The 24081-nt window shown below is 37.9% G+C and overlaps 1 protein-coding gene across 1 annotated transcript; it reads left to right on the forward strand.

The window, feature by feature from the left end:
- The first annotated feature begins 10298 nt into the window (after nucleotides 1-10298).
- Nucleotides 10299-23340, forward strand: LOC306846864 (uncharacterized protein). The gene is made up of 6 exons (XM_079380537.1): nucleotides 10299-10422; nucleotides 14843-15875; nucleotides 17736-18315; nucleotides 19477-19727; nucleotides 20772-20951; nucleotides 21023-23340. Exons 2-6 carry the CDS (start codon nucleotides 15132-15134, stop codon nucleotides 21230-21232), a joined length of 1965 nt encoding a protein of 654 aa, XP_079236663.1. The 5' UTR covers nucleotides 10299-10422; nucleotides 14843-15131; the 3' UTR covers nucleotides 21233-23340.
- The last annotated feature ends 741 nt before the right edge of the window (nucleotides 23341-24081 follow it).

The raw sequence follows: 24081 nt of genomic DNA on the forward strand, positions 1-24081 counted from the left end.
ACACTTTATTTTAAGGTGTCATAATACAGAGTAATTACCTAATTAAGTACTGAGTAGTAGCTGTTGTACTTACATGAAACAAAATGTACTTACCATGTAACTATGTTATGGAACAGCCTGTAATTACAGTTTGTAATTATGTAGATGTAATAGGCATCTACTGTTACACATATGTAACAGACCGAATCTGTTACACAGCTACTTTTACACTTAAGTACAATCTTGATACACTTTATTTTAAGTAGCTTATGCCTGTGTAATATGCTGTCATTTTAATGTAATTGGAAAGGTATTACATGTGTTTTAGCTGTGTACTGTTGGGTTAAATCAAACCAAGTTGCAGCTGGATAAGGTGTACAGTATAGATACACATGAAGTACACTAAGTACAATCTTGATACACTTTATTTTAAGTAGCTTATGTCTGTGTACTTACATTTGTAATTACATTGTATAATGTCTGAAACACATGTAACAATCTTTTGGTTACACGAGTTACTGTGTAACACACTGATACATGTGTAACAGTAGCTGCCTATTACATCTATATAATTACAAACTGTAAGTACAGGCTGTTCCATAATTTAGTTACATGGTAAGTACATTTTATTGCATGTAAGTACAACGGCTACTACTATTAATATGGACACCTTAAAATAAAGTGTTACCAAAAGGGTTACCAGAATGTCTTACCGACTTTTAGTGTAGTTACAGACATTTTTATTTTCATTCAACTTTCTCATCTTTTACTCATGTCTAGTGGACTGCTGTACATGTATAATGATGCGTAAGATTAAATGACTTGTAAACTGCTATTTTCTCCCTTGTAGAAGACCGGAAACATCAGCTGAACTAAAGGTATTAGTTCGATATAAGTAGTAAAATACATAACAGTCTGACACCTTACATATTGTCACGAATCTGGTCCATGCTCTCCCGGTTAACCACCACCAGAGGTCACCCGCTCACCATATTGACTTTCACTCACAACACACTGGACTCCATTTCCCACAATGCATTGCACAGATCACAGCTGTCACCATTCACACATCACACACCTGATGCTCATTTCACAATCACCACCACACACCATATAAGCCTGGGACTTGCTCTTGCTCAGGGCCGAGTATTGTTAGCGTTTATCACTTATCTAGAGATAGCAACCTTACAGAGCCATTGTTATAGCCTTGCCTTGTTTATCTTGCCGTGTCTGACCCTGCCCGTGTTTCCTGGATTTACCCCTTTGCCTTGACGTTTGGACTGTGTTCGCTCCCTGTTTGGATTATTGCTCTCGACTCTGGATTATCTCTCTGCCTTGCCCCTTTGGATACTGTTCGCTGATCATTGACCCACGCTTGCTCCACGGATTGCTGTGTCTTGCCTCTGCCATACCTGTTTGCCACTGTCTGACCCTGCCTGTTTTCTGACCATGTTTTTTAATAAAGCTTTGCATATGGATCCGCACGTCTCACGTCTCGTCAGCCCCGTAACAGAATACTCGGCCACACAAGGATCCAGCGGCTTTTCAAGAGGACATTGGCCAGGTATGGACTGTGCACGACTGTTATTAACCCTCGAGCAGGGCTCGCGACCGCTCGAGGATTATATCCAGGAGTACTTAGACCTCGCCTATTTTTCTGATCTGCCGGACTACGCACTTATTGACTTTTTTTGTGAAGGCATTAATCAGCCGCTCCGGTCAAAGTTAATCCGCGAGGGTCCCCGTTCATCTCTCAGTCAATTTATGGACTATGCTTTACTGTGTGTGGGCTCCTCTTTTACTGTGGGTGTCGCGGAGGAACGCGACACCTCACTCACTCACAAAATGGCGGCAGCAACAGCACCCCTTCTCGTCATGCCTGTCAAGCCAGAGTCTGCTCACGTCGTCGCTGTCAAGCCAGAGTCTGCTCACGTCGTCGCTGCCAAGCCAGAGTCTGCTCGCGTCATGGCTGCCAAGCCAGAGTCTGCTCGCGTCATGGCTGCCAAGCCAGAGTCTGCTCGCGTCATGGCTGCCAAGCCAGAGTCTGCTCGCGTCATGCCTGCCAAGCCAGAGTCTGCTCACGTCATGCCTGCCAAGCCAGAGTCTGCTCACGTCATGCCTGCCAAGCCAGAGTCTGCTCACGTCATGCCTGCCAAGCCAGAGTCTGCTCACGTCATGCCTGCCAAGCCAGAGTCTGCTCACGTCATGCCTGCCAAGCCAGAGTCTGCTCACGTCATGCCTGCCAAGCCAGAGTCTGCTCACGTCATGCCTGCCAAGCCAGAGTCTGTCACACCCAGAGATTTAAGGTCAGTCCTTCGAGGTCCCTGTCTGGTTTCCAGCATAAGGGACCCACTACTGATATCGGTGCGAGCAGCTGGCATTCCCAGGGCCTCAACCCTGGCAGTTACAGAGACTGTTCCCCTGACCTCAGTGCTTCCCGTTATGGCGGTTGCCATTTTGAGTGTGTGGGCTGCACACTGTGCTCCTGAGGCCTCTCCTGTCCACGAGTCTGCTCCAGTGCCTCCAGAGGTGGCGGCTTCCGCTGCAGAACCTCCCGAAGTGGTGGCGCCCACTCTTGAACTCCCTGTCTACCCTGTCACGGCCATGGAGGCCGTTCCTGAACTCACTGTTTGCCCTGTCACGGCCACGGAGGCCGTTCCTGAACTCACTGTCTGCCCTGTCACGGTCATGGAGGCCGCTTCTATTCAAGAGCCTGCTCCAGTGCCTCCAGAGGTGGCGGCTTCGGCTGCAGAACCTCCCAAAATGGTGGCACCTACACCCGAATCCAGTTCTCCAGTCACGACCAGGAGTGCCGTTCCCGATCCTTCAGAGTCCGTGCTGCCTGAGCACCCCACAGAGATCACTCCAGAACTTCCTGGAGCTCGAGTCACGGCCAAAGAGGCCATCTGTGAACTCACGCCCTGTCCCGTCACGGCTAAAGAGGCCGTCTGTGAACTCAAGCCCTGTCCTGTCACGGTTAAAGAGGCCGTCTGTAAATCCTCGCCCTGCCCTGTCACGGCTAAAGAGGCCGTCTGCAAATCCTTGTCCTGCCCAGTCACGGCTATGAAGGCCGTCTGTAAATCCTTGTCCTGCCCAGTCACGGCTATGGAAATCGTCTGTGAATCCTCGTCTTGCCCAGTCTCGGCCATAGAGACCGTCTGCGAGCTCTCGCCCTGTCCTGTCACGGCTAAAGATGCCGTCTGTGAGCTCACGCCTTGTCCTGTCACGGCTAAAAACGCAGTCTATGAATCCTCGTCCTGCCCTGCCACGCCCCCTGAGATCATGAATGCTCTCCCTGTATTGTCTGTCTCTGCTCTCCCTGTGTTGTCTGTCTCTGTTTCCCCCAGATCTCAGACTCTGCCATGGGTTCCTGCCCTGTCTGCCTCCCTGTGGTGGTCTTCTGCTCGGGTCTGGTGGTCGTCTGCTCCGCCATGGGGGTCTTCTGCCCGGGTCTGGTGGTCGTCTGCCCCACCGTGGTGGTCTTCTGCTCGGGTCTGGTGGTCATCTGCTCCGCCGTGGTGGTCCTCTGCCCCGCCGTGGTGGTCTTCTGCTCGGGTCTGGTGGTCGTCTGCTCCGCCCTGGTGGGCTCCGGTCCTGTCTGCTCCGCCCTGGTGGGCTCTTGCTCTGTCCTGGTCTCCGGTTCCGCCTGGGTGTCCTGCTCTGCCGGTTCTGCCTCAGTCCCCGGTCTTCCCACTTCCTCACGGACCTGGCCCTCCGTCCCTCCCCCTGTTCCGCCTCCACTCCACCGCCCTCCTGGAGTATTTAGGAGCGTCTGGAAGCCGCTCCTTGGGGGGGGGGGCTATGTCACGAATCTGGTCCATGCTCTCCCGGTTAACCACCACCAGAGGTCACCCGCTCACCATATTGACTTTCACTCACAACACACTGGACTCCATTTCCCACAATGCATTGCACAGATCACAGCTGTCACCATTCACACATCACACACCTGATGCTCATTTCACAATCACCACCACACACCATATAAGCCTGGGACTTGCTCTTGCTCAGGGCCGAGTATTGTTAGCGTTTATCACTTATCTAGAGATAGCAACCTTACAGAGCCATTGTTATAGCCTTGCCTTGTTTATCTTGCCGTGTCTGACCCTGCCCGTGTTTCCTGGATTTACCCCTTTGCCTTGACGTTTGGACTGTGTTCGCTCCCTGTTTGGATTATTGCTCTCGACTCTGGATTATCTCTCTGCCTTGCCCCTTTGGATACTGTTCGCTGATCATTGACCCACGCTTGCTCCACGGATTGCTGTGTCTTGCCTCTGCCATACCTGTTTGCCACTGTCTGACCCTGCCTGTTTTCTGACCATGTTTTTTAATAAAGCTTTGCATATGGATCCGCACGTCTCACGTCTCGTCAGCCCCGTAACACATATTATATATTGGTGCATACAATCCTTTTATTTCAGATGAGAAGGTAGAATAAAGGGACTGGAGTAGCTGTCAATGTCAAAAAAATGAAGGAAAAAAAAAGGGCTATTGTTAACTGCAGGACCATTACAATGCTCTGTTTATAATGTAGTTTTGTCGTATCATGACATTTGATGTAATCAAACTTTTTTGCCTTTCACATTTGTCATTAAATACTGTTCAGTGAGAGTAATTTTGTCTTATCTACTATCTCCTGTGACAGTTGACTGGTTTCGGATTGGCATTTGACAAGAAATGAAAGAAAACAAAGAAACCCTTGTTGAACGTTTGATTCGATTTTGAGGAAGATATGTTTTTGTTTTTTTTAAATGGTGAGGCATGTGTTTGTTCATTCTGATCCAATGGACCCGATTCACATTTACATTGTTATTAAAGCAGAGTTCATTCATAGTTGGGTAAATTTCCACAGTATAGTGGTGAACGGAAACTACATCAAATATGATTTTTGCATTCCTATTGGCACCAATAGCAAAAGGAAAAATCCACTATAGCCTTTTAATGACTTTCCAAATTAAGAAAAAATACTGAGATGTTCATTTGTTCAGAAGAGAAAAAAAAAGTCAAATTTTTGCGCTTTTGGGGTTCTTAGAAGCAGGTCTTGTCATAGTTTTGTAAACTTCTGTAGGGGTGAACAGAAACTATAATAAATATATTTTTCTGTTACTTTTAGATCCCATACCAAAAGAAAGAAAAAATCAACAATAGTGTTTCTATGACTTTCCAAAAGAGGAAAATAATATAGAGAGATTGATTAACTAGTTTTCTGTAAATTAATGCGAACTTGATAAAACACAATCTATTTAAAATAAAAAAAGAAAATATATATATATAAAAAATATGAATATATGTATGATATTAATAGTTGTGGAAATGCCTCATCACAAAAAGGGTCCAGAAAAAAACATTTAAACAATTGCCTAATTTAAAGCTGCAGTTCGTAAATTATTTTGGTTAAAAATTATCCAAAATCAATATTTGAGCAAGTACATAACCAGCCAGTGTTCAACACTATCGCCTTACTTTAGCCCGATTCACAACGGTTAGCTTATAATAATGTTTTCTAATTTGAGTGGTACGGGTAGGTTTCCATGGGAAATTCGAGCATGGCATGTGAGGATCCTGCAGGTGCCGGATCATTTATAGCCTTTTCTCACAGCAGCTAGAATAATTAAATGTATCATTTTGATGGAGGATTGTAATCCAGAAACACATGTGAAAGAAAGTAAATTATATTCATTTTAAATGTGCTTCTGATTACAGATAGCCTGGGAATTACACAAGATTTGTATTTTAAAGAAAACCAGTTCGAAGGGAGCATAGTTTGCTTTTTGGGTTAAAAGAATTTCTTAATATGAAATTCGAATGGTATGACAATTAGATATTAGACTGTACAGAAATTGAAATCTACACGCTAATACACACTATTTTCATAGTCACGCAATGCTGATGTTGTTAACATTAATAATTTGAGAATAAAGTATAACAATAATAATAATTTGCAAGGTTTGATGTGATATGAGCTAACCGATCTTTAGATTAAATCACCATTGGTAGTGCAATTTACAGTATTGTAATGCTTTTTTCCTCAGTTGGTCAGAACAAACATGGCAGACTTGTTACTTACTTGTTCAGATGATAATATACAGTGAAAATTCTTATTTGGGTCATATGTTCCAAGACGTAAGCAAGAATCTGTGATTGCGAAGTACAGTAAATATCTGTACCGTGGACATTTACTGTAAATATCTGACTGCCACACATACTCCTCAAAACATTATATTCATCCGCGCTGAAGCCGTGCCAGAGCACAACCCACGCACGGAATATAATTGCGCACACAGCTGAAATTGCAGGTTTTCAAACAGAGATGGCGACAAAGAGGCAGAACGTACGGACTGCAGCTTTAAGAAAATAAATAAAAAAGGAAAATATATATATTGTTAAAAAAAAAAACTTTGCTAGATTTATGATGTTAATAACTGTAGAAATGGGTTATAACAGGCTGTGAAAATGGACTATTCATTCAAGTCACCTGGAATTTGGTCTTGCAATATATTTGTGATTTATTTTGACATTAGTGCATTTTCAAATATTCTTTTGTGATTGTGAAAATGTAATACAATTCCATTTTCCATTCCAGTGTGAATTCAAAAGGAACTGTGATCTTCACTTTTCACTCACTTCATAAACTCAGCATTGATCATGGATCGTGGATTGTGGGCAAAAAGGTTCATTTCCCACCCGGCCCATAATGCCTCACTGCCTCAGCGTGTGCCATCGAAGTATGTGCGTGTGAGCATTAAGCTTTGTCCTGACGCACAGGAGAGAAAGAGATAAAAAGATTAGGCCTACTCCCAATGGAGCTTCACACAATGAATAACTTTGCCTGTATTGCTGCCCAGTCATTCTCATCCATGTCATTCCTCTCCATACTCTTCTCCTAAACAACGCTTACCAAAGAGAGGTGAGTGACTTACGGAGTAATCAGAAGCCGTTAATTAAGGATCAATTACATCTGTAAGTGGATGATTACACAACACCAGCACACTGTAAAAAAAAAGTTGAGCCAACTTAAAATTTTAAGGCAACCAGCTTCAGCAGATTTTTGAGTTTTCTCAACCTGTTGTTTTAAGTTTATACAACAAAAAGTTGAGAATCTCATACAAAAACAAGTTGAGAGAACTCAAAAATGGTGAAGCTGGTTGCCTTAAAATTTTAAGTTGGCTCAACTTTTTTTTTTTTTTAGAGAACCAAAAATGGTTCTTTTTGGAACCTTTATTGTTAAGAGTATAGGGAACAGTAAGACCAGTTAACCACTCCCGCCAATAATCTAATCTCTTTGTACTGACTTTTGTTATATAATATATAACATATATAATTATTTTTAATATAATAAGCCATGTTGTTGTGGAAAACAACAGTTGAACGTTTAAATTCAGTGATGGCTTTGTTTCTTGATGGACTGAATTACTTATTGTTTTGTTTTTATAAGCTGTTTGGACTCTCATTCTGATGGCACCCATTGACGGCAGAGGATCTAAGAATCTCCAAATCTTGAAGAAACAAACTCATCTATCTTGGATGGCCCAAGAGTGAGTAAATTTTAAGCAAATTTGAATTTTTGGGTGAACTGTTGTTTTAAATATGTCTGGCACTAAGCTATAGCTTGTGGTCAAGTTGGACTGTGGTTGTAAAAAAAAAATTCTTATATATATTTTATTTCATTTAATATACTTTTAAATAAAGGATTCGCACTCGCTGTATGTTCTTAATAAATTGCCGTTTCTTTTTATTTTGCAGTAGAGAAATCAACAATCAGATGTTTTGGCAACAAGCCTTCTTCTTTGAATCAGCTTGTTTAATATAAAATACTATTTAGTTTTTTTGCAAATTTAAATATAATGTGTGTCATTTCTTTCTCCTCTCTTGCAGCGCTTTGTGAAGCTGCACTGGTTAATCTTGTTGAGGGTTTGGGGTCAGTTCAGCAAAGCATTTGGCTTCCAAGACTCCTCATTCACAAGGTCCCATTGCCCGTGATTGTATTTTCAGACCATTAATGCAGGTATCTTGTCATATCTTGAATGAATAATAGTTTAATGCTGTAAAGATGTGTCCGTTCACAATTAATCACAATTAATTCAGACATCAGATTCAGCTCTTGCTGTCATTGCCATCTGATACCCCTTTAGACTTTATATTTCCCAGAGTGCATTTGGCAAAGCTGCAGACTCCTCCCAGTCTAACAGCAGGTCCTTTACTTTAGCTCAGGAGTGCCCGTGAGGAAGATGTTGGCAGACCAGCTTTCAGAAAACACATGGGATTCTGTCCTCTAGCAAGTTCACTCTTCATCAATGTGTGCAAGGTACTCGCTCATCCAATTTAAAGTAGTGCACCAAGCCCATATGTCCAAAGTTAAGGAAGCACTCAGGAACTATAGCCCTCTATGTACTTGGTGTAAATGTGCAGATGCCTCACTTGGACAGGCCCCAAACTGAAGCATTATTGGCGATCTGTAGGCTATTTGAGACTGTCTCAGTCTTTGAGCGCAGATTAGAACCAGATCCTCTGGTAATGTTGTTTGGGGTTACCTACAGGAGTTGTGACATGATTTTTACATTAATTCATACATTTACATTAATATATATTGCTTTTTTTCACTTTTTTTAAATAACTAATTGATTATTAAAATTTGGACTTAGTTTTATTAGATTATCATTCATTTTGCCATAAGTTGCTGTATGTTTTAAAAACTTTTTTTCAACATTGATAACGATAAAAAATGTCTCTTAAGCATCAAATCAGCATATTAGAATGATTTCTGAAGGATCACTTGACACTGAAGACTGGAGTAATGGCATAAATAATGCCATTTAATAATGAATAAATTACATTTTAAAATAAACTACCATACACTAAATTTATTTTAAATTGTAATAATATTCACAATATTACTGCTAAAATAAATGAAGCCTTGATTCATCCCATTAAAGTGTAGCCTTTATAATCTATATAAACGTATAATATAAGAAGTACCATATTAAAACAAACTCAAAGATTGCTGTGCTATAAAACGGAACTGTTTAACCATTATTATTTACCTTTAGTCTAAAAAATGTCTTCCTGATCTGTTTGTATTCGTTTATCTGTATTTCACTTTCTCTCCCTTTTTAGGCCAACTGGCATCGGCTGTGTGTGTGAATAGCATTAGGACTGATGCCCATTATATCATGGAAGGTTAGGGCTGCCAGCTGTCCCTTTTCACATTTAAGCATCATTGTTTGAAATGACAGATTACAGTGAAAAATGCAAATATTGAAATGAAGAGTTTGCTTCATTTCCTAAAAGAAACCAAAAGTGGCCCGTATATCCTTCTGCTGGAGTTGGTAACTCTATGGTTGTGCCAGCTGGTTTGTTCACAGGTCACCTGAGCAGAATTTATTTTCAGGATGCCATAACCAGACTGAGTGGGGTCAGCAGTGACTTGATAGACTAAGTTTAGCACCTCAGCCAACACAATTAGTGTGGATTATGAAACATACTTAAGTACAGTTATGAGACAGTATGAGACCAGCACCTTTCTTTGTGGCTAAATGTTTTATTGGTGCTGAAAACTATGGATGCTCCCTACACATTGGTTACTCTACATTTCTGTTATATCTGCATTCTGGAACTAAAACAAAAAATGCCAGAGATTAAATATCCCGTAAAGATTATACAGTGTATATATATATATATATATATGTCTAATAAATATTTTAATAAAGCTGAAATAAAACAAAATATAAATATTAGAAACAAAACTTTAACTTAAAATCTTAGAAAAATTTGAAATATTTTCTTGGCAAATTATTGAATTACAATGAGTTTTAAATAATTGAAGCATTAAAAATTACTAAAATTAATATAGAAATAAAAAACCCAAACTGTTAAAAATAGCAAAAGCATATGTAAAAAAAAAAAAAAATACAAAATAATAATAATTACTGAAACTTAAACTAACATTAAAACTGAACATATAAAATGAAACCTAATTCTAAAAATCAATAAATAGTATATAGTACATAACTAATACTAAATTAACACGGCATTGTTTATATGGTATTAAATTGTTTAATTTTAGCTCAGTTCACCTCTAAATTTCCTTAGATTACCAGTCTTGTATCCCATATTGACCTCATGGATCAGTGTTTAGGAATAGTCGATGAGGCAAGTACTTTAGTGGTGTTGCAATTTAATGTTTTACAAAAAAATACAATCAAAAGAACCCTTAAAGCTACGAAAAAGAGAACTGATAACAGGAGGGAGGGAAGGATGCATGGGGGGAGTGGAGAGAGTTAAAATTATCCTCCCTAAAGCAAATCCTTCTCAATCTGATCAGTGTGTTTGGAATAGACTAACTTCCCACAACTCTGTGACTGACTGCAGGTCAGGGACCTTTTTTCTCTCCTGAAAACTAAAAGGCAACTTTCTGATGGAGTTCATTCAAATTTACTTCAGAAGGTATGGTGTCGTTTAGAAGGTGTGATGTAATTGTGGCATTTTATTGTATGATTAATGTTCGTTCAACTTTGCACTGATATTATACTTTTGTTCAGCATGAATAGCCATGTGATTTTAGGAAAACTGAAGATAATCTGTTTTTGCTCTCACAAACTTAGTCTAATTATTCCTTTATGGAGAAATATGACTAACATTTATTTGTATTTGTTTTTTTATGGAATTTTTTAAAAGAGGTATTAGATTGTGTTAGATATTTAGATGTTGATCATATTGCTCATTTATAATGCATGGTTACACACACCATATACAGGAAATATATATATATATATATATATATATATTTGGGAAATGTCTTTTAGTAGAGGAATCCATGAATACTGTGATGGATATTTGCCTATGAATGGGTATGCCTATAAATCACATATGCTGTGTTTTTACAATTGTGTTCTGAAAACAGAAACCATTTAATTGATTCCTGGCGACCTTAACTGGTCTTTTTGCATTTTTTAGTAATGATAGTATAAAAATACTGTTTACTGTTGTTTACAGTTGAAAGCAATATTTTTCTTAAATCTTTCTAGAGGTGCTTGCGATAATGGTTCAGTTTAAAAGCTTGCAAGAGCCTCAGGGTTAGCAATCATTTTTTTCTCACTATATACTTATCTACAGCACTGTTTTCAATTGCCATGTTTTTGTATATGTAACTGGACGTGTTAATGGATTTAATATGTGGTCAACAAAGGACACATTACCTCACGATGTACTTTGACCTGATACATTAGGTGAACAAATCTAGGGACACCATTTAGTCTTGTTGGTCTCGCAAATGATTCTTGTTTGCAAACAACAATGACATCCATTATGCCATTTTAATTTTACATTATGGCTGGATTTCATTTTTGCTTCTGGCTATTTTGTATTTATGATTTTGGTCCAAAGTAACTTCCAGGTAATTGCAGAAACAGTTTCCAGAGCAAATCCGCATAAATTTAGAGTAAAACTGTTGCTCTTTTTGGTACACCATTCTTTGGGATTTGAACATTGGTGCACTTTTAACCATTAATCTGCCTTTAGTCCAGACATTTAAGCCTTAGTCTACCACCAACCATACATTACTGTACATCTCTGAATGCCTGCATGCACTCAAACCACGTCCTTTTCATTGAAGATGAAAAAAACATCTTATACAATATATGCCTAAAGATATGTAAATTCATTTAATAGGGTGAATCAGGTAGGTTATGTAAATATATGACCCATCTTAATAGGATAACCATGATTTTAGAGCTAATCATGTTTAAAAGTGCCATCCATGTTTGTGACATGATACAGACAGATTTAAGGAGCTTAGCACCAGTCTACTTCCCTTTATCTAATTATACTCTCAATTAGCCAATAGACTATGAATGATTCAACAGATTAATTTAACTATCAGTACAATTAGGTTGAGATCAAGGGCCTACAGCAGGACAGGTGTTACTCATGTATCTCGACTTGATGGCTCTGGTTGAGATTCTTTCAGTAGGTTCCTTTTTAAATTATGTAATAATTCTGACTGATGTGTCAGAGTACAAAACAATTCACAAATGCATTTGTGCACTGCTAGTTGTGGACTGTTCTTTAATAAGAAAAAAGAATTGGTCAAACATTATTAATTAAATGATTATAAATATTTTTGTAAGAAGTCTCACTAAGGATGCGCACAAGAATATTGGTAACCAAACAGTTGACAGAAGCCACTGACTTTCATAGTAATTTTTTCATACTATAGAAGTCAGTGGCTACCATCAACTGCTTGGTTACCAACTTTACTCAAAATATATTTTTTACTATTCACCAAAAGAAAGAAACAAGTGGAGGGTGAGTAAATGATGACAGAATTTAGATTTTTTGGTCAACTGTCCCTTTAAGTGATTGCAAATCACTGTCCTAAATATGCCATAATTACAGTTGATCGCTTTACACATGCATTTGTTGCTACTGTATCTGCCCAAAATTCTGCACCCAAACTTAAATACTCCCAGAGCAGACTTATTAGAAATGTACCATGAGAATAATATTTAAACTGATATTTCAAAAAAAGTTGCTTTAAAATAAAAATTCTGAAGACCTCTAAGGTCTGTTCTATTGTGTTGCACTGTTTATAAACGCAAGAATACATTATGTGTGAAAAGCCCCCCAAGAAACATGTCTGGTGGACTGAAAGATCAAGGCAATCACCTTGATCTTTCACATTCTCACTCATTCCGTCTCGGTCACACGAGGATTCTATGAGCTCTGTCTAGTGATATGTCTAGAGTGGCGTGCTGTACAGCGTGAGAAACACATTCAGGGTGGAATGAGCAAGCCTCTTAGGAGTCTGCTGGCCACATGTAGAGTGTTTCTGAACTGGCTCATAATCGCCAGACTACGACCCACCGCCACTGACACATGTGATCATGACAGTACTGTAGGAAGAGACTACCGTAAGCATGCCAAGCCAATCCACAATGGCCTTTAAACCTTCCTAGATCCTATTAGACAGTCAACCTTGGGGACGCAAGCATAAGAGAGCCCCTTACTGTGAGGTGGGAGATCCGATACTTCCAGGTCGAAACTATTTAGAGGTTTTAAAAAAGTTGCTCCTCTTCAGGCTGTAATACACAACATAACTTTTAAAATGCTAGGCATCATACACTTAACGACTTTGAAAATAGTTACAGAGGGACAACTGGCCATCATACACTAATTGCCTGAGGATCATACACTACCAGACAGTACCAAAGTTTTTCAGATCACAACAGACTCACGCAGAAATGTGTGCCTTGTTGTTAGGAGATGCATGATAAATGAAAACAATATGTGTTCTTAAATCAGCTCAAAATATCAAACATGTTTGATATCCTCCAACTGGATAGTCTGTGACTATCATACACTATGTGATTTTATATGGAATCTGTCAACTCGGATCTGCAGACTGGCTCTGACTTTCAAGCAATTATATTGTCAGCTTCTCCAGATTGTAAATTGGGGCAAAACTTCTGTCCTAAAATGTCTAGCCTTTATTAAAATATTTATTGTAATTGTAACTTTTGTTTTAAAAAATATATATACGATCATCATTAGATTATTTATTTATTTATTTATTTATTTATTTATTTATTTATTTTATTTATTTATTCATTTAGCTGACGCTTTTATCCAAAGCGACTTACAATTGCTATATATGTCAGAGGTCGCACGCCTCTGGAGCAACTAGGGGTTAAGTGTCTTGCTCAGGGACACATTGGTGTCTCACAGTGGATTCGAACCCGGGTCTCTCACACCAAAGGCATGTGTCTTATCCACTGCGCCATCACCACCCCATTAGATTAGATTAGATTCAACTTCATTGTCATTGCACATGTAAGGTACAAGGCAACGAAATGCAGTTAGCATCTAACCAGAAGTGCAATAAGCAGAGGTACAGGATATACAGTGCCTACAATATGTTACATATGAACAGAATATACAGATAAGGCAGTACTATGGACATAATTTACATATTTTTAAATACTATCAGTATGATATACAGATGGGTGATATGAACATACTATACAGATGGATTATGCAGTAAATGTATGTACACTATGAGCAAAAACTAAAAATCATCATCACTGACATATCTATCTATCTATCTATCTATCTATCTATCTATCTATCTATCTATCTATCTATCTATCTATCTATCTATCTATCTATCTATCTATCTATCTATCTATCTATCTATCTATCTATCTATCTATCTATCTATCTATCATCTGCCTACCTACCTGTCATTCTGTAATTTTTCTGATGCATAGTTTGCTTGTTTTATCTATTCTTCTATCTATCATTATGTCTATCTGTCTATTCTGTATTCCTTTGAATTTAAAATGCATTTTAGTTTTATGGTGTATGCTTTCAAAACTTTGGTGAAAATCCCTTAAACGATGGCTAAAAGTTAACTGTGATTTGTCCTGTTTGCCATTGTGTTCATTTTATATTGCCCCAGTTAGTGCTTTACTGATGTGTTCCCTCTAGCATTAGTTTGCCATTCTCCCTATGCATCCTTCATTAGCTACCTCTGACTACAGGCTTTCAAAATCGCTTGGCTGCTCACATTATTTTGAAAGCCATCTTTCATGCTTGCATCAAGTTTGTGTAACAGTAATCTGATTACAATAGCCGAGGGGGTTTTCAGCTGTTAGCGTCATTCACCTCAGGGACGCGTCTGACTCAACAAGTCATTTTGTTGACTGATTGACTCTGTAACTAGAATTGAGCTATATGCGATCCCACTACTGCCTTTTACAAAAAAGCATGCTCATTTGTCTTATTAGAATTATTGTAAATAACCCCAAAAGTGTTTTTCCTTGGGGCACAGCTTCATTCTGACTGAAATCTATTTTCTAATCTCCAGGGATGTGCCTGACAGTATACGGAAGTTAAAGGATTACTGCTAACTGCCAAACACTGGAGATCCGGTGTGCCAAATATTTCATCAGCCTGGGGCAAAAGAACGGTCAACGGGTCCTGCTTCTGCTCTGTTTTTTTGACGAGTTTGTACACTGGAATGTCTGCGTTTGATGGATTATAACCGTTCACAGTGGATATAACATTCTGCGCTCACAAAAAGTGGTAAACACAGTATAAGCAATGCATTTTCTGGACATTTCTTGTGGATTTCTAAATCCACTGATTGTTCTCCCATGACCTCTTTTCATGGTGCTCATCCCACTGCTGCAAAGAAGAAATCGATGATGACGAAAAGCACAAATTATGTCATTATGGCATTGCCTTTTTCAGAACACATGAATTGGGGAGGGATTTTTTGCTCCCACTTTCTTCTTTTTCTCTTATCTTTATTACCCTCAGTTGCAGGTAGTAGCGTGCCAGGTTTGGAATATGATTGGGGAACGCAACCCAAACTTGTTTGCATCCCTATCCCTGCAGATGCAGACCCTAGTTGTTTCACACCAGGTGGGGCTTCACATGGGCCAAACAGCAATGGACACGGGAACGGCCATGGGAATGGACATCATGGGCCAGCTAGCGGGCTGCCGAGTAGTCACAGCGGCAGCAGTAGTAGTAGCCGACATGGCATTTCTGATGAGGCCAAAGCCACCATCCTGCACCTGAGGGAGAGCCTTGTGCAACAGAAGGAGACCATCTTGGATCAGCGAGAGACCATTCGGGAACTGACGGCAAAACTGACTCTCTGCGAGAGCTTTGGGAGGGGGCACCATGAAGATCATCATGGCCCTTCACAACACAACTCCCAGCATTCCTCACACCACTATGACGGCCACCATGCTGACCCACACTTCCCTTTAAATGGGCATCGCAGTGACCATCACAGAGGCAAATCTCCATATCTGGGCAAACACGGCTTCTCCCGAGAACAGACAGGAAAAACCCTGCAGGCCCTGAAGGAGAGGCTGGAAAATCTTCAGGTGGGAGGGAAACTGAAAGTGAAAGCCTTTAAATAATAATAATAATAATAATAATAATAATAATAATAAATAGTTAATATACTGTCGTTCAAACGTTTTTTACGTCTCTATACTCACCAAGAACGCATTTATTTAATCAAAAATACAATGAAAACATGAATATTGTGGAAATATTATTACAATTTCAAATAACTGTTTTTAGTATATTTTAAAATGTAATTTATTTCTATGATCACAAAGCTGAATTTTCAGCATCTATTACTCCAGTCTTCAGTGTCACATGTTCCTTCAGAAATCAATAAATATGGTGATTTGCTGCTCAAGAAACATCTTATTATTAGCAGTCTTGAAAACTTGCTTAAAAGTTTTGTGATTCCTTTTTCATATTTTTTTCATAAAAGCACAGCATTTGAAATCTTTTGTAACATTCTAAAAGTCTTTAATGTCACAGGCTGATCTGTATTCAGGACAACTTCTCAGCATGACATAAGCTCTTTTCTGTTTCTGTAACATACACTTTGGTGGCTTCCTTTGCCAACAACAGATCATTGAGTACAGTCTTCCGTTTAGGCTGCTTAGTAAGGATTTGCTTATTTAATTAGCCATATCCCTACCCTTGAGAAAGCACATTGGATAAAATGGAACAAATACAAACTAGTTTCATTAACATGTATCATTTATATGCTAATTGATTGCAGTGCACTTCATTTATAGTCCTTTAAACCAGCTAAATGTGACACTTTCATTGAATATAGTACGCAGTGAAACTAATGGCGTGCATTTAAATTCTCTATTTTTAATTGATCTGTAGTATACAAGTATACTGCCGATGACGGGTTTAAAGTTGTTGAAGTGTCTTCAAGTTTGAACTGTGCATTAGAATATTCTTCCTGTTTCCCATGACCACAAACTCCATCAGAATTGTTGTTGTCTTGGAGAGGAAGTGCATGCACAGCATGGTGACGGCGCTCTGCAATGTGCTAGTTGCTGCCATCGGCAATTAGCCCCATCTGCCTTGATAAGCCATTAAGCGCAGAATGCTGTGCTGCTGAGAAAAGCTGGATTTGCTGCGACTAATCAGAGGAAGGAGTGCTAGCAATGAAGGAGGGGCTATCTTGTGATGTCATAACACTTCTGTGTTCTGTAACACAGTCTACTAATACAATACTGTTCAAAAGTTTGAATAATTTTGAATGAAGTCTCTTATACTCACTAATGTTGCATTTATTTGTTTTAAAAATACAGTAAAAAACAGCAATATTGTGAAATATTATTGTGATTTAAAAGAACTGTTTTCTAGTTGAATATATTTCAAAATGTAATTTATTCTTGTGATGGCAAAACTGAATTTTCCTCAACCATGATTCCAGTCTTCAGTGTCATATGATCATTCTAATATGCTGATTTAGTGCTCAAGAAACATTTCTTGTTATATTTTTTCAGATGTCTTTGATTAATAGAAGGTTCAAAAACAGCATTCACTTGATCAATTTAATGTGCCTTTGGCTGAATACAAGTATTAATTTATTGAAAAAAAAAAGCAAATGATATTAACTTGTGAACAGCAGTGTATACTGATTTTAATGATTAAAAGTTTGATCTTTCTACAGTAAACCTGGTCTGTTGTTAAAAACACTGTGTCCTATGGTTTTGGAGAATTTCATCCATAATTTTAGCTATAGATTTATAAAATAAAACATTTCAAAATACTGGTCATATTCTGTGCAACAACTGAGATAATTTGATAAAATAAGCATATAATTGCATTGGTTTCTATTATCATTGATTTTAAAAACATTGTGTTTAATATCTTGCCAAAATTGTTTACTGTTTTTATTATCTTCATTCTTGTTCTTATAGGCAAGAAATTCTTCCAGTTCCTATTCAAGTTCATTGAGAGACCTCCTGCAGCGCAAGATCAACGCACTGGAAGAACAGCTTCATCATCACTATGACAGTCACTATGGTCATCATGACAGCCATCACGGATATGGTCATCATGAGGATAACCATGACCATGATGACCACCATAATAACCACCATGAGGACCATCATGATAACCACGACAGCCACCAGGCAAATCACCACGATGACCATCACTCCAGTAACCATCGTAACCACCATTATAGTTATCGCTATGACCGTCACACCGACCACCATGATGATCACCACGATGACCACCATGGCAATCACCAAGACAATCATCAAAGTGGCCATGATGATCATCATGACAGCCACCACAACAGCAACCACCATGATGATCATCATGATGATGGCCATCATGGCAATGGACACCATGATGATGGACACCATGGAAATGATGATCATGTTCATCATCCACAAACCTCATTCAAACCACCTGGGTCTAGAGCACCTGTCCGTGGAGCCATCAACAAACTAGACGCAGTGCTGAGTAACCTTCACAAAACTCCAGAACAAGGTGATATGTCCTAAAAGTAGAACAAAATAGAATTGAATTAATTCTACACTGTAAAAAGTGATAAGTTGACTTAATTTATCACTTTTTGGAGTGATTAAGTTAAGTCAACTTATCACTTTTTGGAGTGATTGACTTAACTTAAAAAAATTGAGGAAACCCCTTGCCTTAAAATTTTAAAAGGCAATGGGTTTCCTCAATTTTTTTAAGTTAAGTCAACTTATCACTTTTTAAAATTTTTGTCCGTTTTTTACATAAGACAAATTCTATTTTGTATTAAATATTTTAACATATAAAAAAAGAAAACAAAATTACTAAATGTCAACAAATCTAAATGACTAAACATATTTTAAAATGTAATTTATTACTGTGACGTCACATGATCCCTCAGAAATCATTCTGAAGTTATAAATGCTGATAAACATTTGCTGATAAACATTTGCTCAATTATTGTCAGTTATTACTGGTGGTCAACTATTAATAAGTCAGGTTCGTATTATTATAATAAGGTTTTATTTTGAGAAAACCATTATATTTGTTTTTACAGAATTATTTGATAAATAGGAAGTTAAAAAAACAGCAATTATTTGAAATGGATTATTATAAATTTTTTATTAATATTTTTGTAGCATTAGAAATCACATTACAGTCACCTTTGATCAATCATCGTGAGTAAAATATATGTTTTTAATTATTCGTTTTTTATTGAATTTTCCCACAAATTAATTTTCCCAGTTCCCACAAACAAACAAACATTGGTTAGCATAATGGTCATATAGATAGATAGATTGATTGATTTATTTATTGTAATGTATATTGGGTCATGTACATTCTGGCCATGAAAGCTAATATCTTTATTTATTTAGAGTTTGTTTTTTGTTTTTTTCTAAATAACTTTAATCTATTTCTTGTTATTATTAATTGTCTGATTATAATTTAAGTTTAAATTATAAAATAAAATATTGTCTTATTTCTTGTGCTCCTGGAACATATTTGAGATCTGAATGGGTTAAATGTGAAAACTGCAAAGAGTTTAGGTAAATAGTCTACTTCCAGGATATCTGAGTCTCCAACTGTCTTTTAGGATTTCAGTGGAGCTTTTAGATGTTATGCTGCCTAGAAATGCAATCCTGTTTCACAGATTCTTATTTTCTTCTCTAACAGGACCAAATAAGAAGCCCAAGAATCCTGATGCTTTTCAGATTGGCTTCCCGATGCGCACCAACTACATGTATGGGCGAATAAAGCGCACCCTTCTGAGCGAGATCTTCGCCCTCACAGTCTGTCTTTGGTTGAAAGGGGGCTCAGGTCCTGGGATCGGAACCCCGTTCTCCTACTCTGTCCCGGGCCAGGCCAATGAGCTTGTCCTGATTGAATGGGGCAACAATCCTATGGAGCTGCTGGTGAATGACAAGGTAAAGAAATCATCCAATTATAAAACAGGCATTGCATAACGAATGCTCTAGATTTATGAAACACAGGCAATCCTTGGAAGTGTATTTAAATTGATGCAATCGAACATGTCATAACATTAAACAAAACATTTGTGATCAAATGCTAGACCTCACAGTTAGGAAAAGGGGTCACCAGACTCACCCTGATATTGCCTTTGTCCTGCCCTTGCAACAGTCTGCAAATCTCTCTCTTCCTCTTTTGCATCATCCTGCCTAATTAGTTAATGGCTTATCTGTGATTGGCGTGTGAATACATTCTACTGTTGTTGTTTTTTTTAAAATTGAAACAAGAAAGACCTCTTTCCTCAATGACTGTTTACTTGCTGTCAACTAAACTGTTTACAACTATAGCTGGCAAGCTGCTACAGCATAATAAGTCTAGAACTAATAAACACACTTTGTCAATGCATAGACTACATTTTCACATTTTCGCAAACTACAAACATTTAATCAGAAGTAAAAGTTTTTATGATTTTGTTTCAATGATTTGTACATTGCTCATTCTTTACTCAAATCTTTTTTCTTTTTTTGCCATTTGTACATTTGTAAATTACCAAATTCTACTTCCTCCATTTTCTTTTTTCTTTCTTAATTTTTTCTATATTATAGAATATTCTGTTACTGTTTTATGGAGAAACTATTGGAATTATTCAGTCAATGAGTGAGCTGTCTGAATGATGCAGACTGAATCACAAACTATAATTTAGATCATTCTGCTAATCAATTTGTTTAAAAGAATCAACACAAAGTTATTCCTATTATTCACAGTTATTCAAATATGAATTTGGGCATTGCTATAGTTCTTTTACACAAAGTTTTTATTCATATATGAATTAGGCATTGCTAGTTCTTTTTTTTAGGCCTAGGGCAAAGCACAGCAGTGTGCATGTGTATGTATATATATATATATATATATATGAAAAAGTGTGTATGACAGAATTCAATATACTATATTTACAAAACATTTTGTTTTTAAAGATATACTCTCTTTGTACCCTCTTGCAGGCAGTTACTCTTCCTCTTTCTCTGACGGACAGTAAATGGCACCACCTCTGTATAACGTGGTCCACACGTGACGGCATGTGGGAGGCTTATCTGGATGGTGTGAAAAGGGGCTCTGGAGAGAATCTGTCCCCGTGGCATCCCATTAAACCAGGAGGAGTCTTCATCCTCGGACAGGAGCAGGTATGTCTCACAGAATCAGTCAATCATAATCAAAACACACGCATGCTAACCTGCGACTCTCTTCTATCCAGGACACTCTGGGCGGCCGTTTCGATGCCACACAGTCTTTTGTAGGCGAGATGTCGGATCTGCAGCTGTGGTCACGCATGCTAACCTCCACCGAGATCTACAACCAAGCGTCCTGCTCTAGTCACCTCACCGGTGACGTCATCACCTGGAGCGAGTCCATGGTGGAACTTCACGGAGGTGTCACAAAGTATCCGTTCGACCCTTGTCATTAGGGATCTGGCCAAACATAGCTTGATTCTCCACACCTCTGCTTAACCTGCAGCTGGAAAGGTGGAGAATTCTGAATGAAGGCTGAGGAGAAGGCCTCGGACTGCAGCCGCTCCTGCAAGATAATAGGATTCTACACAGGTCTACATAGGCCTCGGACATTTAACTAAGCACTTTATTAGTTTACATGTCTAAGAGTTACATACTGCATATCGATAAGCACTTAGGATGTCAACAGACTGGTTCTGTGTTTCCATTCTGTGTTTTGATTCACTTCCAAACACTAATGGAAGTACTTCAGTATGCTGAACGTGCAAAACACTCCACAACAACTATTAATAACAGTTGGCATGTACTATCAAAAAAGGCAGGACAATGTGGTCTATTTTTATATCTATGTGATGTTAAGTGAAATACAGATTAGCAAAAAAAATATTTTTTTTTGGTTGCTTTGACCCATTTGTATTCGCTCTAGGCAGCATGGGGCAGCAGTGAGTTTTAAAGGCCTATTTCATTATTACATTTCATTTATGTTGCATTTTTTAAGCCAGAAATTCAGTAGTTTATAACCTGAGGTGCTCTTTTAGTCTTGCAAATCAAGAATAAGTTATGTTGGAGAAGAAATAAAATGATTTTCTTTTATGTATGTAAATTTGTATTATAGAAAGCTGGAAAATGTGCATGCATCATGTGCATGCATCATGTTTGAGCATATAAAATGTGTATAATTACAGTTTTGTATTGCATTAGAAGACTTGAAGTGTTGGAAAAGATGGCACTTTTTCATATGTACAATGTACAAGATGCTTGTCTGTGGGAAGGTGGGCTGCTGTTATGGCTTTATATACAGTACGCACATGCCAGAAAACTAGGAGCTAAACGAAAACAATAAGGTGTCCATGGAAACATAGCTTAAAAGGGGATTTAAGAGACTCTCTCTGTCTATCTCTCCCTCCGTTTCATAATACATAATGCACTTTTTTGTGTTTAAACACATACACATGTAGCTTAAGATAACTGCGTCAAGAGTACTTGTCACTGTGAATAACATTGCAAATGTTATTCCGTGAAATATTTTGTAAATGGTTACATACATGTGTTTTAGACATTTGTTTTGAGGGCAAGTGAAAATGCAATGAGGAGACAACGAACAGATATTTTGCTTGATTATGGAATGATTAACTTAAGTACAATATTGTTTTAAGCATATTGATTACAGTAACAATTAAAGTATACATTGTTTTGTGTCATGTGGGGCTATGAAAAAAACATTCTTTTAACATGCAAGTTTTCTGTTTACCATGATTAAGTTTATCATGATTAATGCAATTTAATTTAATTCAAAACCAACATGTCCTAAGAGGCAATTAAGTGAAAGGTGGTAAAAGTGATAAAAATCATCTCATCTTTATAAGTGTAGAGAGTTTTAGCCCTAACCAAGCACAGCAGGGCATTTTGTGGATTACATGCAAGTTTCCTGCCTACTGTGAAATTTCATTGGTCTAAAAACCATATCATGTTCATTTATGACATGTGTTATTCTAGGCAAAGACTCTCAGAATTCATACCTCCAGCAGTTTATTAAAATGCTGCTTCTTATTTTTATGAATGTAACCTATTACCTGGAAGCATTTTTAGATTATGCATTTTCACTATTAAAACCCATTTATTGAACGTTTTAACTAGATGGCCAAATGTACACACAGAGATAGCCTGAATTTGTATGTATTTTTCGTCTTATCGAATGGACGCTTTACATATTTACCAGTTAGATAATCTTCAAGCTGACTGGTCAGATTTATGTATGCATGCATTTGTATGTTTAAAATGGACTGCATAAATCAACTGTTAAAACCGCTTAACCTCGCCTTTGGTATATATCTGTATCCAAATGCTCTAAGTTTTTTTCTGTTATCTTTGTTCTCTCTCTCTCTCTCTTCGACTATAATTTATGTATATAGCAGATATACTGTATGTCTGTATCATATTTTTACTCATCATTAACAATATGTTTGGGCATGTCTTTAATGCCTTTAAGCCAAAATGTACAAGCTTAACTTGAGACAAGCATGAATTTAATTATTTTTAAATAAAGTAATGGTTTTCAACTATCAAAATGTTCTTTATTTGTATAGAGCTTTTTAGCTAAATAATAGCAAGCTAAAGAATAACAATAATGAACATTTGATCAGCTATAACAGCAGTACAAGATTATAAGATGCATTATATGAATGCTTGGCTAAAGAGATGTGTCTTTAATCTAGATTTAAACAGAGAAAGTGTATCTGAACACTGAACTTTATCAGGAAGGCTATTCCAGAGTTTGGGAGCCAAATGTGAAAAAGCTCTACCTCCTTTAGTGGACTTTGCTATCCTAGGTACTACCAAAAGTCCAGAGTTTTGCGACCTTAGAGAGCGGGTTGGATTGTAGCGTGGTAGAAGACGAGTTAGGTACGCGGGAGCTAAACCATTTAGGGCCTTATAGGCAAGTAATAATATTTTGTAAATGATACGGAACTTAATAGGTAGCCAGTGCAGAGACTGTAAAATTGGAGTAATATGATCATATTTTCTTGACCTGATAAGAACTCTAGCCGTTGCATTTTGGACTATCTGTAGCTTGTTTATTGAAGATACAGGACAACCACCTAGCAGTGCATTACAATAGTCCAGTCTAGAGGTCATGAATGCATGAACTAGCTTTTCTGCATCAGAAACAGGTAGCATGTTTCGAAGCTTGGCAATGTTTCTAAGATGGAAGAATGCTGTTTTTGTAACATGGGAAATATGATTTTCAAAGGACAAGTTGCTGTCTAATATAACACCCAGATTTTTGACAGTAACAGTAACAGTA

The sequence above is a fragment of the Barbus barbus genome, assembly GCF_936440315.1.
Source record: "Barbus barbus genome assembly, chromosome: 27".
Classification (NCBI taxonomy): Eukaryota; Metazoa; Chordata; class Actinopteri; order Cypriniformes; family Cyprinidae; genus Barbus; species Barbus barbus.

Bases quoted from the DNA above. Each gene is read 5' to 3' on its own strand.
- LOC306846864 (XM_079380537.1), top strand. From the start codon at position 15,132: ATGACCTCTTTTCATGGTGCTCATCCCACTGCTGCAAAGAAGAAATCG. The intron at 18,316-19,476 runs GTGATATGTCCT...CTTCTCTAACAG, and splicing joins TCACAAAACTCCAGAACAAG to GACCAAATAAGAAGCCCAAG. The intron at 19,728-20,771 runs GTAAAGAAATCA...ACCCTCTTGCAG, and splicing joins AGCTGCTGGTGAATGACAAG to GCAGTTACTCTTCCTCTTTC.